Source organism: Mirounga angustirostris, unplaced genomic scaffold, assembly GCF_029215605.1.
Source record: "Mirounga angustirostris isolate CCGP_5_RB_7025 unplaced genomic scaffold, mMirAng1.0.hap1 SCAF_10, whole genome shotgun sequence".
In the NCBI taxonomy this organism is placed as follows: Eukaryota; Metazoa; Chordata; class Mammalia; order Carnivora; family Phocidae; genus Mirounga; species Mirounga angustirostris.
In genome coordinates, this window is record NW_026991718.1 from 138327153 (window position 1) to 138343619 (window position 16467).

At 54.4% G+C, this 16467-nt stretch overlaps 2 protein-coding genes across 2 annotated transcripts in view; one reads left to right on the plus strand and one right to left on the minus strand.

The window, feature by feature from the left end:
* Positions 1-1275: 1275 nt before the first annotated feature.
* Positions 1276-6664, minus strand: SAMD10 (sterile alpha motif domain containing 10). Its single transcript, XM_045883918.2, has 5 exons — positions 6215-6664; positions 4092-4273; positions 3843-4014; positions 3378-3518; positions 1276-3186 (listed from the first exon to the last, which is right to left on the minus strand). The coding sequence occupies exons 1-5, from the start codon at positions 6303-6305 to the stop codon at positions 3164-3166; spliced, it is 609 nt and encodes a 202-aa protein (XP_045739874.1). The 5' UTR covers positions 6306-6664; the 3' UTR covers positions 1276-3163.
* A 1543-nt stretch (positions 6665-8207) lies between these two features.
* Positions 8208-16467, plus strand: part of PRPF6 (pre-mRNA processing factor 6) — a 45414-nt gene continuing 37154 nt past the window's right edge. Inside the window, exons 1-5 of the mRNA XM_045886171.3 lie at positions 8208-8412; positions 10015-10183; positions 11260-11378; positions 15463-15541; positions 16226-16402. Coding sequence (XP_045742127.1) covers positions 8342-8412; positions 10015-10183; positions 11260-11378; positions 15463-15541; positions 16226-16402 — 615 coding nt within the window. The 5' untranslated portion in view covers positions 8208-8341. The remainder of the gene's footprint in view (positions 8413-10014; positions 10184-11259; positions 11379-15462; positions 15542-16225; positions 16403-16467) is intronic.

Sequence of the window (16467 nt, forward strand, 5' to 3'; positions counted from 1 at the left end):
CCCCAGAACCCGGGCCTGTGAGGGCACCCCAGTATCAGGTCTGGGGGAATGGGGCACCAACCCTACCAGGACTTGGGAAGAGGTACTAGTTGGGAAACAGTTACAAGGTGCACCCTTCCCCACCCCCTACTCCTCTCCCCACTTCACACTTCTGTGTACCCTGGAACAGGTTGGGTGCATTGCTTGGGGGCAGGGCACAAGAGGTCAGATTGGGGTCTGCCTGTTCTCACAGGGATTCTTGGGACCTGCTTCTCTAATGGCTGGCACAAAGTGCTCACAGAGAGAGGGGTGGGGGCCCTCTGTGCAGGGTTCAGTGGGTTAGAGCTTCCCTTGGAAATCAGAGCCAGAGAAAGGCCCACGTGACCCCAGGAGGAAGAGGGAGGGTTCTGTCCTTCCCTTATTGACGGAGCCCACACTGGGGGCAGGACATGCAGGATTTGGGGAGGGGTCAGTGCATGAGATGCAGACAAGTTTGTCGTATTTCCCCATGCCAGTCTGCATGTTCACGTGTGTAACACATCAGTGCCCATTGGTAGGTGTGTGTCTGAGTGACCATACGTGCTGGGCTGTGTCCTGTGTGGACGACCGATGTCAGGGTATGTATGTGTGTCCTGTACTAGGGGAAAAGGGTGCCTGTCTGCATGTTAATATCTGGAGGACTAGATGCACGGTGTGTGTGGCTGGAGGGACACCTGTATCTCAGCAACTGTGTGTCCAGGCTACAGCATGCCTGGATGTCAGGACGTGGTGTGCTGTGCCCCTGTGTTTATGTTAGGGGTCACTGTGTGTCAGGGTGTACTGCGGGTCTGGATACTAGCCTCCTTGTGTCTCTGTGTGTCCACACTCTGGTGGTCAGTTTATGCCCCTGTGTTGCCCTGTGTCTGGTTGCTGTGTGGGTACCCGTGTTGGGGGTGTCCTGACCTCTGTGTTTCTTATGTTAGAGCATTACCCTGCGTGGGGCACTTAACGGGGGCCCTCCAAGATTGCCACGTCAAATCCCTGGAACCCATGAATGGGACCTGATTTGGGAAAAAAAGGTCTTTGCAGATCTGCTTAAGTGAAGGGTTTTGAGATGAGAAGATCATCCTGGATTGTCCAGGTGGTCCTTAAATCCGGTAACAAGTTTCTTTGTAGGAGGAAGATTTGACACAGACAGAAGGTGATGTGAGCACCGAGGCTGGGATGGAGTGACATGCCACGAGCCCAGGAGTCCCTGGGGCAGCCACAAGAAGCTGGGAGAGGTGAGGAAGGGTTCTACCCGGGGCTCCAGGAGGCAGTGTGACCCTGCTGGGTTTCAGACTGGTGGCCTGCATCACTGGAACAAAATCCATTTCTGTTGTGTTAAGCTTCCCAGTTGTGCTCATTTGTCACGGCAGCCCCAGGAAAGTAACGCACCTCTCTCCCTGCGTCTGGGTGCAGTCCACAGGGCTGAGCCCAGGATTCTAGCCCTCTGCCTCTTTCCCCACCTGGCCCTGGGGTGAACAGGTACCCTGTCAAGATGCGACGCCACTGCCCCCTAGTGGCCCCATGGAGGCACCTGAGCTGGGCACTGGCACCCCCTCCTCCCACAGCCAGGGCCCCCCCACCCAGGGCTCTTCCCACTCTCAAACACCCAGTTGGCTGGAGCCGAACACACACTTGGGGCACTTGAGAACCAGGTTTATTTCTGGTCTTTTTGTCAGAATATAAAAAAGCGCAAAACAAAGAAGACAAGACAAGAGCATGGGGGCATGGGGGCAAGACAAAAGAGGGAGGAGGTGGGGGCAGTGATAGGAAGGACCCTCCGGAAACGACAACGCTGTGATGGCACAAGGTGGGCTGGGACAATCAGGGTGGCCAGACAGGACATGGGGGCTTCCTATATCGGCCTACAGGATGGGGAGCACCAGGCCAAATTCCACTCAGGACCTGCAGCAACCAACCTCCCACCTGGAGGCCAGCTCAGGGCACAGAGAAGAGGCTGGAGGCTCAGCCTCATCTGTCCCTGAAATTTTCAGAGTTCCCTAGGGGAATGGGAAGGCAGAGGAGCAAGAGGGTGGGGGCTACCAGGACCACCCTCACTGTCCCTCTGCTGGGCAGCACCAGTCCCAAACCTTGGGCCCCCTGACCCACGGAGTGGTTGCTGAGGGGCTGGCTGCTTAAGTGAAGGGTTTTGAGATGAGAAGATCATCCTGGATTGTCCAGGATGTGTGTGGCTGGAGGGACACCTGTATCTCAGCAACTGTGAGGCTACAGGGTGGATGGGGGTGAGGAGGGGTGGAGATGTCTGGCATCTCCGTTCTGCCCTGGGCACAGGACAGGGTGTGGGCGATGCAGCCCTCAGGACAGTCTCTTCTATGAATTCGGATTTTCCTGGGAAAGGAACAGTGAGAATGCACATGCCCCCGACTGTGCCTCAGGGCAGCTCCCCAACAAATGTTGGGAGAGCAGGAGCTGAACTCCCAAACCCAAGGCCACAACATGGCTGAGCCTAATCCTGGCTATGGGGTCCTCATGGTGCTGTGTTAGGTCTTAGGCACCTGAGCAATCCCCAGACCTCTCTTGCTTCAGGTCCTGGGAATAGATGGGGGTGTGGTGAGGGTCTCAGAAATCATGAGGGAGAGTTCTTGGCGGCTGCTGCTGACCATGGGGGGGGGGGTGGCCCTGGCCAAAGGGAGCCTGCACAGTTCATCCCACCTGTGCCGGCAATCCTCTAGGTGCTGGGTGAAGGTTCGTAGAACTGGACAAATGGGCAGACACAAACCTCTTGCCCTGGGGAGGGCAGGATGCCCAGAGGGAGCGTGACTCAGCAGGCAATAGGGGCGCAGACATCAGTGTGGGTGAAGGGAATATAAATAATAAAGAGACTCCCTGGGAGTCTAGGGGGATAGCCAGACCCTGCCCTGGCTCCAGGTAGCTGCCCCGCATGCTGCCAGCAGCACCAGAGGGTAGATTTGGGCTCAGGTCCTGGGAGGAAGGGCCACACCCAAGCAGCCCCCACCTGCTCACAGCCCAGAATGCACAACCAGAGATGGCAATCCTGGTCCCACCTGTCCACTGGGTTGGGCTCAGCCCCTGGCGCCTCTGGCGGGGTCCGAGAGGGGCTGTGTGCCAGGTCTGCATCGTCCTTGCCACAGGCTCTGGTCACAGTGCTGGGGTCCGGGCTTCAAGCCCCAGGCAGCAGCTAGGACGTGTTTCCGAAAGAGGCTACAGGGTGGATGGGGGTGAGGAGGGGTGGAGATGTCTGGCATCTCCGTTCTGCCCTGGGCACAGGACAGCCCTTACTGGCGCCTGCGGCTGCCCCCCTGAGGTCAGCCCACCCACCCCACACTTGGGCCTCCCAGCCCAGCCTCTCCCCCACCCCCATGCTTCCCGCACACTCCTGCCTCCCCACTGACCTTGGCTGAGCAGCTGCAGGCTCCGCCCCTCCTCGCGCACCTGCAGGCGCAGCACCTGCTGTAGCACTTCTTGCCGCTGTGCTTCCTGCGCCAGCCCCATCCGCTGCAGTTTCTCCCCATTCAGCCGCAGCAGCGCCCGGCCTGAGAGCGAGGGGGAGAGGGCCGAGCCAAGGTCAGCATCCAAGGGGCATCAGGAGCCAAGGCCAAGAGAGAGAAAGGGGAGGGGCACACAGAGAGACTCGAGGACAGGGAAAGAGAGGCGGAGACACAGAGATTTAGAGAGACAGGGAGAGAAGGTGAGAGGCAGCGGAAAGGCCAGGGCAGGCAGAGCCCGGGCAGAGAAACACACTGGGGAGACTGAAGAGACTGGAAGGAGAGGTCGGCTCAGCAGGAAACAGGAGGGAGGGAACAAGGGCAGGCTGGGGGGATCCCTATGCCCCTCCCGACACCCCGCCCCCAAGGCACCTGTGATGGCGTGCTGGGAGAAGGCCTCCACGTAGACGAGGTAGTTGTGGGGACAGTGCTTCTTGAGCCACTTGCACACGTCCTGCTGACTCCACAGGACCACAGGCCTCGTCAGGCCGCCCAGGGAGGGGCTTGTGTGGTACAGGCCATAGTGGTCAGAGTACAGCCGGCCCTGCGGAGCAGATGGGTGGCAGCTGGGGTGAGGTGGTGGGAAGGGAAGGGGCTGAGGTGGGTACGGTGGGTGGGTACCTGGGGGGCCTCTGTGCCAGGCTGCTGCAGGAGCTTGACAGGCCGGCCACCAGCGGCCCTCTGGCTACGGGAGTCGTGCCACGTGAGGCTGGTGCCCGGCGTCCGAGGCAGGTGGCAGGGGATGCTCTCAGTGGACACCGTGTGCTCCAGGAGGGTTTGGCAGAAGCCGAAGTGTGCAGCAGCTGCAGAGCATGGGCGCCTGATCAGAGTGGTCAGGGGCAGGGCCAGAGGATCGTCTCTCTGCAAACCAGCTCCCTGCTCAACCCATCCTCCCTCCAACAAAGGAGAGGGCCCCAAGCCCCCAAAGGTAGAAAGGAAGCGTGCAAAGGCTGTCTTGAGTACCCCACCCAGTCCAAAGATGACGAACTGGGAACATCTTTCCTCTTCTGAGTGCATCTGGGGAGCAGGATGGATTCTGCTTCGATTAGAGAGACAATGTGCCCACCAGGAGCATAAGACTTACAGCCTGGTGAGGGGCTATCCTGAGACAGGCCTGATGTCATCCTTGCTTTGGGCTGACAAATGCTGAACCAGACCAGGGTTCAGGGAACCAGACCAGGCACCTATGTCCTGGGAGACCCTGCGTGAGGGCGACCCTCTGAGTATGCTGCCTTCCCATCACCACTGAAGGCACCTAGGCTCTGCGGCCATACCTGGCATTTGAGACTTGGCTCCTGTCCTGCTGTGCTCACCTGCCAACCCATCGACAGGAAGCCTGAATGGACTCTGGGCAAGCCGGCAACCAGGTTACCTGCTCTTCCACCTGCCACAGGGCCCTTGGCCCAGGACAACTCCTGTGCATGCTGGGTGTCCAGCGGACATGGGCTGCTCAGTGCAGGTGTGTAGGGCCCAGCCATATGCTCAGGGAGCCATAGTGACACCTTGTGCCCTCTCTTCCCACACACACTTCACTACACTCAAGCTGTAGTTTCACCTTCATTTCTGCACTTGTTGCTCACATGGCTCACGGGAGGCAGACACCTGAGCGGTCACCTCCCAGCCCTTGCACATGTCTTGGCACACAGGAGGTGCCCAGAAACATTGTGGATGGATGGGTGGATGGAGAAAGGCTCTGTGTGGTGTCCACAAGTCAGTAGAGCCCTGGGGAGAGGGAGGAACCTGGGCCCAGGCTTGCCCTCATCTTTACAGCATCTAGGTCCCAATTCAGCAGGCAGAAGCAGGTTCCTGGTCACGGCCCTTGCCTCACTGGCTCTCAGCACTAAAATGAGAGACCCTCTCTCTCATGGACACACCTCAGGCCCTCAACTGAGGGCAGAGTTTGGCGATGTGCCCAGGAGGTCTCAGTAATGGGGAAAACCAATCACTCCCCCTCCTTCTACCCCTCAAGATTCCTTGGATTTAGCAACCCCTCTTCATTCTTGCAATTTCCCGGAATTGAATGACCCCAGGTGACTCTAAATTTTGAGATCCAGGGTCAAACAGAGGGTGTGGCTGGTGTGGTTGCTGCCCCGATGTGGCTTCTAATATCGTCGAAGAAGACTTATTCTAAGCTGGCATCTTTCAGGGCACAGGTTCTTGAGCCACTTGGCCTCACATCGCAGGGCCTCGCGGAGCCCGGCCGGGCCAGGGCAGGAGCGTGAAGCTCTGGGCGAACCAGTCGGACGCCACAGCGTGCGCTACACCTGTCCGGGTCCAGCCGGGCCCCGCCCATTTCCTGCCCTTGCTCGGGGAAGGATCTCCGTCTTTCCGTCTGTCAGCCCGTCGTTCCGTCCCTCCCTCTTAGCCCCAACGTCAGAATTCCAGCATAAAATGGGGCGGGGGCGCCCAAGCCCGGCTGTGGCCTCGGCTCTCTCTCGGCCCCACTTCAAGAGCTAGGGAAGGAAGGGCGCGCAAAGGAAAAGGCGACCGCGGGATGGTGCCGGCCTAAGGACAGGAGCCCCAGCCGGTAACCTCCTCCAAGCCAAGGGTGCGCTGATTCCCCAAGGCCTGAGGCCACCCCCCCAGCTCAGGACAAAGACACCAGGGACCCCGTTCGGCCAGGACGCGCGCCCCACTCCGCTCCAAGCCGTTGCTTGGAGTCCGCCAGATCCCGCCCCCATCCCTCTCGGTCCCCCCAGCCCCCAACCCGCGACATCCCCGCGCCCTGGTCCAGTCCTGCTCACCGTCCACATCCCGGCGCTCCCCGAAGCCGGCACGCACAGCCCCGGCGCGGCCTCGCGGGGGGCTCAGCTTGGTCCTTAGCTCCGTGAACATGGGGCCCAAGGATCCCGGGCCGGTGCACACGCCCCTCGCCGGGGGCAAGGCGGCCCGTGTGGCCGGCGGGGAACGCGCGCCGCTGCCCCGCCCCAGCCGGCCCCGCGCCCGAGCCGGTCCCCGCGCCCGGCGAGTCTGCGCGGCGAGGCACCTGCCTGTGAGCCCCGAGTGCCGGGCGCGCTCTGGGAGCTCCGAGGTGTGTCGGCGGCGCGCAGGTCTGCATATGCAAAGGGTGTCTGCCGGGGTGTAAGGGGCGATCTCGCACACCTCGGCATAGCTTCAAGGACGAGTGACTCTGTGTACCTTTAGGGGTCCAGACGTCTCAAGGGGCCTCTGAGGCAGGGAAATAAGGAAGCGATCTTCCCCGCGCCGAGGGAGGGGACAGGAGGGGAGCACCCTACCTGCTGCCGGGATCATCTGTCCACTGGGGCCCAGGGTCAAGGGCCAGACTGACCCCTCTCAACCATTTCCCTCCATTCTCCGACCTCAATTTACTGACTCCTTTATTCACGCGTTCTCCAGACATCTCCAGAGGCACTTGCTTCCCCAGACCCCCCCCCTCTCTTTTTAAAGATTTTATTTATTTATTTGACAGAGAGAAAGAGACAGCGAGAGAGGAAACACAAGCAGGGGGAGTGGGAGAGGGAGAAGCAGGCTTCCCGCGGAGCAGGGAGCCCGATGCTGGGCTTGATCCCAGGACCCTGGGACCATGACCTGAGCGGAAGGCAGGCGCTTAACGACTGAGCCACCCAGGCGCCCCAGACCCTCTCTTAACCCCCACCACAATGTGAACTCCAGGAAGACAGCCAGTCAGGGTCTCTGCCCTTCCCTCTGTAGCCCGAGGGACTCAGTGCCCAGGTTGTGGCTCTGAAAGCGGTTTGGCTGGGAATGGGAAGGAGAGAGAAGCTCCAAGGAGGCTGCAGCAGGCAAGAGGGAAGCGTTTGTTCCAGGACCCCACTGAGAAGTGCTAGGGTGGGCTGGAGGCTGCCCGGTGCAGAAGTCCAGACTTGCTACCAACTGAGTTATGCCTGCTCTGCCAGAAGTCTGGGTGCTCTCCCCAGGTGTAAGTGGGAGCAGCTGTCCCACAGTAGAAGGAGCAGAGGAACACACAGAGATCCAGAAGTGTACGCAGAGTAGTCCTGTGTGTCCGCCAGGTCATCCGACTAGTACCCAAGCCCACGACACACTCAGGTAGAGATTTGCACGGAATTCACCCACGTGCCGTGGCCACGTATGTCGCATACCGAACTGTTCCTGGCATATCTCCTGCATTTACTTATTTTCGCCAATTAGCCTCCACCCTCACTGCCACGTTCAGGGTATGGTGGGGGTGGCTGGGGGGCGGCGGAGCCTGCACGGGGACCGGTGCCTGAACTGCGGCTCCGGAGTCTGAGCGCCGAGAGCTCGAGCCTGCACACCCGGGCACGCGCAGGCAGGTGTGCCCACAATCACGACACACACACCGCACACCAGCTGTCCACAGCCAGACGGGCGTGCGGCTCCGCTCAGATGTGTTACGGTCTGCCCCGTGGCCAAGACAACTCTGAAGGGAGAGGGGAATGGCTGGGCCTGATTCTGAGGGGTCCTTGGCGGCTGGGCTGACTCAGGGAGGGGGCCCATGGCTCCCGCTCGTACAGGCGGGTCTCCTCGGAAATACGTCGAAAGCACGCAGTAAGTAAAAGATGCCCCACGCTCAGTTTTGAGATCCTGCAGGGTTTCTCCAGGATGATGTCGCTCCCGCACGTCTCCAGCAGGGCAGCCAGCACGCCTCGCCGCGGTCAGGCGCTCCCGCGCATGCGCCCATCAGACCCCCTCGCTCCCACCGCAGCCGGAAGTCGCTTTCAGGAACTTCCGCCCGGGGAAGGCAGGGTGGGCGGGGCTTCGTGCAGCCCGCGAGCTCTGCTTCCGGGGCGCGGGTGACGCAGGTTCCGCCCGCTCTTCCCGCTGAGCCGCCGGGGTCGTCAGTGGTCTCTTTGGCCTTCGGCCGGCCGCGGCCTCCGTCCCGTCCCTTCCGGCCCCTGGTCGTCACCGGCGCCATGAACAAGAAGAAGAAGCCGTTCTTGGGCATGCCCGCGCCGCTCGGCTACGTGCCGGGGCTGGGCCGGGGGTGAGGCCTGGGGCGAACCGCGCCGGGGGGCGGGAGCGGGAGCGGGCAGAGCGGGCGGCGCGGGCCCGGGGCCCTGCGGGCAGAGCGGGCGGCGCGGGCCCGGGGCAGGGGCGGGGGGCGGGCCCGCCGTCGTCGCTGCGCGCGCTTGTCTCGGGGAGGCCGTGGGAGGCGGGCGTCTTGCGGCGGCGGCGGGGAAGACGAGGAGGACCAGCTAGGGTCTGTGGCCACACCGTCTGGAAGGCGTTCCTGGGCTTGGCGTGTGCTCGTTGGAGGGGGAGTGCTTTGGGGCGAGGACAGCGCCGAGTGCCACTGCCGCTGGTCCCGAGACGTGAGACGCGGGCTTTAGCGTTGGCCGGGAGCCCGTGTTTGGTCTCTGAGGTGCGGAGCGGGGACTCCGTGGCTACTGTCCCCAAGCCGGGCAGACCCCCACCCCCGTCTGAAGCGTGAGTGATCCTTCCCCTGTGCTTCGGTCGTCGTGCTCGGCGTGCGGAAACGCTCAGCCCTGGCAGGGACCGGGTCTCCCGTGCCTGGCGCGCCGATGACCTCCATGAATCGTCGAATAAATGAGCCGTCGTCGTCGTTCTGTCTGTCTGGTCGTGCATTGGTTTAGAGCGGGTATTGGGTTTCCTCGGGGGGGTGAGGTGTTAGCATCTGTGCGGAGTACAGTCTGTCTTACGGATACCGTCTTCCGAAGACCTGCAGTTTACTAGGAGGTGCGAGAGATTTGCATTTTTAAGTACACAAAGAGAAACGTGGACAAGTCCGGGGTGGCAGCGATCAGGAATGCTCTGTGGAATGGTAGCATTTGAGCCCCATTTGATGGAAGAGCTGCATTTAGGGATGTAGAAATGTGGTACGGTTAAAGGAGAAATGACATTTTGTGTGCTGGGTAGTTAGGAAAAAAAGACCCGCATGGAGGAAGATGAGGGACTCTCAGGGAGTCTGTGTGAGTGGAGTGTCCGGTGAGTGGGGTCAGGGGGCCAGAGCTGTAGGAGAGACAGGCTTCGGAGTGCCGTGGTCAGAGCTGGGTTGAAGCAACAGGAAGGCTAGAGGCAGGGTGGCTAACAGGTTCCCAGCTGTGATGGGCGTCAAGGTTTGGGGAGGACGATCTCAGAGGTGGACTCCGTAGAGCTTGATGACTGGTAGGGTGGAGAAGAAGGGAGCGCTGATGGTGTAGAGCCTGCTGCGGTACTTGGGGTGGCCCTGCAGTCATCGGCTGAGACAACCCAGGGCCGCTGCAGGATGAGCACAGAGAAGGAATCCTGATTGAGTCAAGTTGGGTTTGAGGGCCTGGGGGAGATGATCAGCAGGTTGTTAGGAATGGGAGGCTGGAAGTTGGGAGGAGGGCGGTCTGATGCTCTGGTGAATCTCTCAAGGAGAGTATGGGGTGGGAGCCTCCTCAGGGCAGGTCAGAAGGTTTCTCACCTGAAGAGAACAGACTAGTAATGTTTGAGAGTGCAGCGCACCTCGTTTGTTGCTCCCTGGATCTTCTGCAGTTTCTCAGAGATGTTAGAAAAAGAGGTGTTACTAAGTGAGGACTGTGGAGGGAAGAACAAAGGGCCACAGTCACCCAGGTAAATGGGTGTCTTGGGGGTCCTGCAGTGCCACTGGCTTTACCACCCGGTCAGACATTGGCCCCGCCCGCGATGCAAATGACCCTGTGGATGACCGCCATGCGCCCCCAGGCAAGAGGACCGTTGGGGACCAAATGAAGAAAAGCCAGGCTGCGGATGATGATGACGAGGATCTGAATGACACCAACTATGATGAGGTGACTTGTGGTGCACCCCCAGCCAGTCTCCAGGAGGGCTGACCAGCTTCTTAAGCCAGTGCTCAGGGAGGCGGGCACGTCTAGTATTTCAGCCTGCTTATGGGGTGTCTTTAGCACAGTGTGAGGGGGGAGCAGAGAGTCATAGAAAGAAATGTACGTTTTGTTGTCTCTTCAGGAGAGATGTACTTGCACTGGGGTTTTGTCTCGGCTGGTCCTTGATGAAAATTCTGAGTGGAATTGGTGATGATACCGTGATTTATTTGATCTCAGTGCATACTCTCTTACTTAATTAGTATTTGGTCAATTGAAGTTTTCTTCAGATGTGTTCCGACAGAATTTTTGCTCAGAGGAAAAAGATTTTTGAAATTTCAATTCTGAAATGATTTTAAACTTCCGGGGGACTTGCAAAACTAGTGTGGACAATTCCTGCATGCCCTTCACAAGCTTCTCCCCATCTTACGACCTTAGTACAGTTACTCACACAGCACTGTTAGCTGCTCTGTAGGTCTCACTTGAATTCCACCAGTTTTTCACTGGTGTCCTGTTTCTGAGCCAGGACCCTGCATTGCACTTAGTTTGTCTCTTAATGTCTTCCCATTGGGGTAGCTCCTCCATCTTTCGTGCCCATGACACCTTTTTTTTTTAAGATTTATTTTTATTGTTTTTGAGAGAGAGAGAGAGTGCATGCATGGGCGTGCATGCACACACACACACACACACACGGTGGGGGAGGGGCAGAGGGAGAGGGAGAGAGAATCTCAAGCAGACTCCCTGCTGATCCTGAGCCCGGAGCCCAGTGTGGGGCTCCGTCTCAGGACCCTGAGATCATGACCTGAGGCCAAAATCAAGAGTCAGACACTCAACCAACTGAGCCACCCAGGTGCCCCTCGCACGCCCCCACCCCCAGTGACACATCTGAAGCGTACTGGTGAGTTATTTTGTTTTCCCTCATGTTGGGGTTGCCTGATTGAAAAAAATTGTTCAGCAAGCATTTTATAACTAGAAGTGTTCTCTGTTTCTGCTTGAGGGAATTGTGTTGTAGGAAAAGTTGACCTTCTATATTGTTTTGTGCTTAGTTTAATGGCTATGCTGGGAGCCTCTTCTCAAGTGGGCCCTATGAAAAGGATGATGAGGAAGCAGATGCTATTTATGCAGCTCTGGATAAAAGGATGGATGAAAGAAGAAAAGAAAGAAGGTAAGATAAATTATTGCTCTTTACACTGTAATTACCCAACTTTATTTATTTCTCTATTATTTAATTTAATTTTTTTTTTTTAAATTTATTCATTTGAGAGGGAGAGAGACAGAGAGAGTGAGAGAAACAGAGAGCACAAGCAGGGGGAGAGGCAGAGGGAGAGGGAGAAGCAGACTCTCCGCTGAACTGGGAGCCTGACATGGGGCTCGATCCCAGGACCCTGGGATCATGACCTGAGCCGAAGGCAGATGCTTAACCAACTGAGCCACCCAGGCGCCCCCTGTTTACTTAATTTTTTTAAAAAAAGATTTTATTTATTTACTTGAGAGTGAGAAACCGAGAACATGAGAGAGAGAGCAAGCACAAGTGGGGAGGGCGGGGCAGAGAGAGAGGGAGAAGCAGACTCCCTACTGAGCAGGAAGCCCAACACGGGGCTTGATCCCAGGACCCTGAGATCATGACCTGAGCCACCCAGGTGCCCCTCTTTCATTTTATTTTTTTAAGTGGGCTCCACACCCAGCATGGAGCCCAATGTGGGGCTCAGACTCACAACCCTGAGATCAAGACCTGAGCTGAGATCAAGAGTCAGACGCTTAACTGACTGAGCCACCCAGGTGCCCCTATCTATTTACTTATTTATAAAGATCTTATTTTTAAGTAATCTCTACACCTGTGGGGCCCAAACTCACAACCCCGAGATCAAGAGGCACACATTCCCTGATGAGTCAGCCAGGCACCCCTGTATTTATCCAACTTTAAAAGAGAGCTTTGTTTTGGACAGAAGTTGCAAGTATAGTACATGGGTCTGCTCAGCTCTGAGGCCACCTGGGTCTTGGTTTATGGCAGCCACACTTGGATAAACACCAGGCAGTTGGAAAGTAGTCTTAGGGTCTGGGGACTGGAGTGGAGAGCTTAAGATGTCTTTGGCTTTCCAGAAAGCAATGGAATTTGGGGGATTATTCTTTTTTTTTTTTTTTTAAGATTTTTATTTATTTATTTGACAGAGACAGCGAGAGAGGGAACACAAGCAGGGGGAGTGGGAGAGGGAGAAGCAGACTCCCTACCAAGTGGGGAGCCAGACGCGGGGCTTGATCCCAGGACCCTGAGATCATGATCTGAGCCCAAGGCAGACGCTTCACCGACTGAGCCACCCAGGCGCCCCTGGGGGATTATTCTGACCACGGGTTAGGATTACTGTCTTTGAAATGGGTGTGGTGGTGTTGATTAATGTATATTAAGTAATTTGAAAGTTAACTGAAGGTGACAAATGAACATGTAAATCCTCATAGGCAGGGGTTGTGTCTTGAGAATCTCCTTCCACACATCTCTGTTGGGACACGAATGTGGGGTGTTGGGCTGGGCTGGTGGGGATGGACTGTAGTGAGTCTGGAGGGAGCATGTGCGCTCTGTCCTTGGGGGGCCTGTTTGAGAGAAGACTACTCAGCAAGGCTCTCGTGTTTTGTCTGTGGGGGCTCTCAGGTGGGTGTCTTGCACTGAACTTTGGTCTAGCAAATTTTTTTTTTAAAGATTTTATTTATTTATTTGAGCGAGAGAGCATGTGAACAAGTGGGGGTTGGAGGGGTGGGGCAGAGGGAGAGGGAGAAGCAGACTCTCCTTCGAGCAGGGAGCCCAACGTGGGGCTCAATCCCAGGACCCCGAGATCATGACCTGAGCCAAAGGCAGATAGATGCTTAACGGACAGCCACCCAGGTGCCTCGAGGTCTAACAAATTTGTTTATTGGTGTTATCTCAGTGTACCATTTGATATGGCAACTTTCTGAATTCCCTGTCCTTGTTTCTAGGGAAATTTAAGCAAAGTGAGCACATAATCTTTTAAACCATAATAAATTACATAACTTTGTAAGTCTTTTAATATTTATAAATAAATTTTAAAAATGAAGTTACAAATAAGAAACTTAAAATTTTTTACTACTGAAAGAATACATTATCATTAAAGCATATCAAGACAGTGAGACGAAATATAGGTGAGAGGATAACATTCCTAAGTCTGGAAAGTGATAGTTAACATTTTGGTTCACTTTCCTTTTTCTATTGCTCATTCATACAATTCTGTGACTTCCCATAATGTGTGTAGTGTTTTTAATTTTAGAAAAGTGAAATACAGTTGTTCAGGGTTTTTTTTTTTTAATACTTACTATTAAATCGGTGTGCATGAATTTATATATATATAGTAATTAAGTATAAGTGGTTTTGCACATTAAGGAAGGTTTGATTTCAGTCTTCTGGAATTTATTTAAAAAAAAAAACTGAGTGACATGGATACATGTAGGAAGTCCTCTCATTAAGTGTGTTTTTATTATTATTATTTTTTAAAGATCTTATTTATTTATTTGTCAGAGAGAGAGACAGAGCACAAGCAGGGGTAGCAGAGGCAGAGGGAGAAACAGACTACCTGCTGAGCAAGGAGCCCGACACAGGACTCGATCATAGGACCCTGGGATCATGACCTGAGCTGAAGGCAGAAGAGCTGAAGGCACACACTTAACCGACTGAGCCTCCCAGGCGTCCCTTATTAAGTGGCTTTAGAAAAATGGTTGGCTTTTTAAAATTTTGTTAGGAATACTTTTCAGGATACAAACCAGTAGAAAGAACAATGCAGCAAATATCGATGCCCTCGTGGAGTCTGAGCCCTGGGTCACAGCTTGCACATTTGTTTCTTCCACATCTGCTGGTGGTCTTGCTGGGTTGTATCAGGGTCAGTTTATGCTCCTCACTGACAGCGCCTTTGTTGCATCAGCAGCATGAACCCCAAAGCTCTAACCCAAAGATGACCTGAGAGCCAGTCCACATCCATATTCTCCTGCTCGTCTTCAGAATAGAGTAGAACTGCTTTTTTTCAAACCAGGACACAATCAGAATCACTCCACGTATCATGTCTCCTAAGTCTACCCCCCTTCCCTGCCTTTTTCACCTCTTGGTGATATTGGCTTTTTGAAGAGATCAATTGTTTTGTAGAAGGGCCCAAGCTATGGAAGGGCTTCCTGTCTCCTCAGGTGTCCTTTAACCTGTTCTGCTCGCAGTATTTCCTGTGGAGTAGAAGTTGGATCCTGAGGCTGCATTCAAATCAGGTAAAACGTGTTTGACCAGAAAATCTGATACCTGCGTGTTGCTTCGCATCAGAAGCCACAAGGACTGACTTTCTCCAGCTCTTGGAGCAGTGTTTGTCTTTTCCAAGCACATCATTTGTCCTAATACATTCACAGTCCTGATATTTTCTTTTTACCTATAGAAGAGAATGTAAATCTCAGTGTTAGGAAGTATTAGCTATGTGGGTCACATTAACTCTGGTTTGCTTAAGTTGGTTGATGCTTTGTCACAGTAACCCACAGATTTCTTCCGAGTGCCTAGACCTCGTCCTCGATCACCAGAACCCAGTAGCTGTCCATCCCTGAAGACCAGTTGCATGGGTGATAAGACAGCCCATGAGTTCTGGCATGTGGAGCAGAGAGCTGTTTTGACAGGTGCACTGGCTGCCTCAAAGGGAGGGAGACAGTGACAGGCAGAGAGTCAGAAGGGCAACTGGGACAGCGGGTCAGCTTTCTTGAGTCTTCGTAGGGTGGCCCTACCTTTGGAATTTTGTAGAAGTTTAAAGCTGTAAATACACTCATGTTCAAATACAAGTATTTGTATCAGAGTAAGACAACTTGTTTTTATTTTAGTGAGTTTCTGCTTATTTTCATTTGGTAAATCATTGAGTCAGTATATTTGTGGATGTATTCATTGCGCCCTTTGATTTAGCTGATGGGTGTGTGGAATTATGCTTCTGGTGATTTAATTAAGTATAATAAAATGACTTTGTTTCAGAATGGGTTTCCAGTATTTCTTTTTTTTTTTTTTTTTAGATTTTATTTATTTATTTGACAGAGCGAGAGAGCACAAGCAGGGAGAACAGTAGAGGGAGAGGGAGAAGCAGGCTCCCCGCCAAGCAGGGAGCCCAATGTGGGGCTCGATCCTTGGGCCCTGAGATCATGACCTGAGCCGAAGGCAGACGCTTAACCATCTGAGCCACCCAGGCGCCCCGGTTTCCAGTATTTCTAATGCGTGCACATGTTTTACTTCCTAGGGAGCAAAGGGAGAAAGAAGAAATTGAGAAATACCGAATGGAACGCCCCAAAATCCAACAGCAGTTCTCAGATCTCAAAGTAAGTGGATGGATAGCATGCACCTAACCTACTCAGCAGAGAATTGGGTAGAATTGATGAGACTTTACTAACTTTGCTTTTTTGCTCTCTATTAAATTCAGATGGTAGAGGAAGGTCCCTGCTTTAGTGTGTTTAATTTTATGTGTATGTGTGCAAAAAAGTCCTTTCTCCCTCCACTGAAAAAAATGGACATATGAGCTTATTTTCTAAATCTTTTTTTTTTTTTTAAAGGCTTTATTTATTTGACAGAGAGAAAGACAGCCAGAGAGGGAACACAAGCAGGGGGAGTGGGAGAGGGAGAAGCAGGCTTCCCCTGGAGCAGGGAGCCCGATGTAGGGCTCGATCCCAGGACCCTGGGATCATGACCTGAGCCGAAGGCAGACGCTTAACAACTGAGCCACCCAGGCGCCCTGAGCTTATTTTCTTAGTAACTTTAACTCTATTTGTACATAAAGTTCTCCACCCTGTGTCTTCTGGGCTTTGACAGAGCAGTTTACATTTGAGTGAAGTAGAGCAGATCCAACAAATTGAATTTTCTAAGTGAAGTAGATCATTTCTGCATCAAAATTCTTTCTAAACCATGATGATTTGGGGGTTAGGGGTCAGGGAGAGTGTAGTTATTCTTGTGCATATGAAATTTTGCCAGAGAATAATAAATGTTTTTGGGGGGCCAAATGTTCCCAGAGGAAGTTGGCAGAAGTCACCGAAGAAGAGTGGCTGAGCATCCCTGAGGTTGGCGATGCCAGAAACAAACGTCAGCGGCACCCACGCTATGAGAAGCTGACTCCTGTTCCTGACAGTTTCTTTGCCAAACATCTACAGACTGGGGAGAACCATACTTCAGTGGATCCCCGGCAAACTGTGAGCATCAGAAAAGAAGGCGAATAGGTCTTTAGGCTGCTTGGGTAGACCTGGAGTGGGAGCCA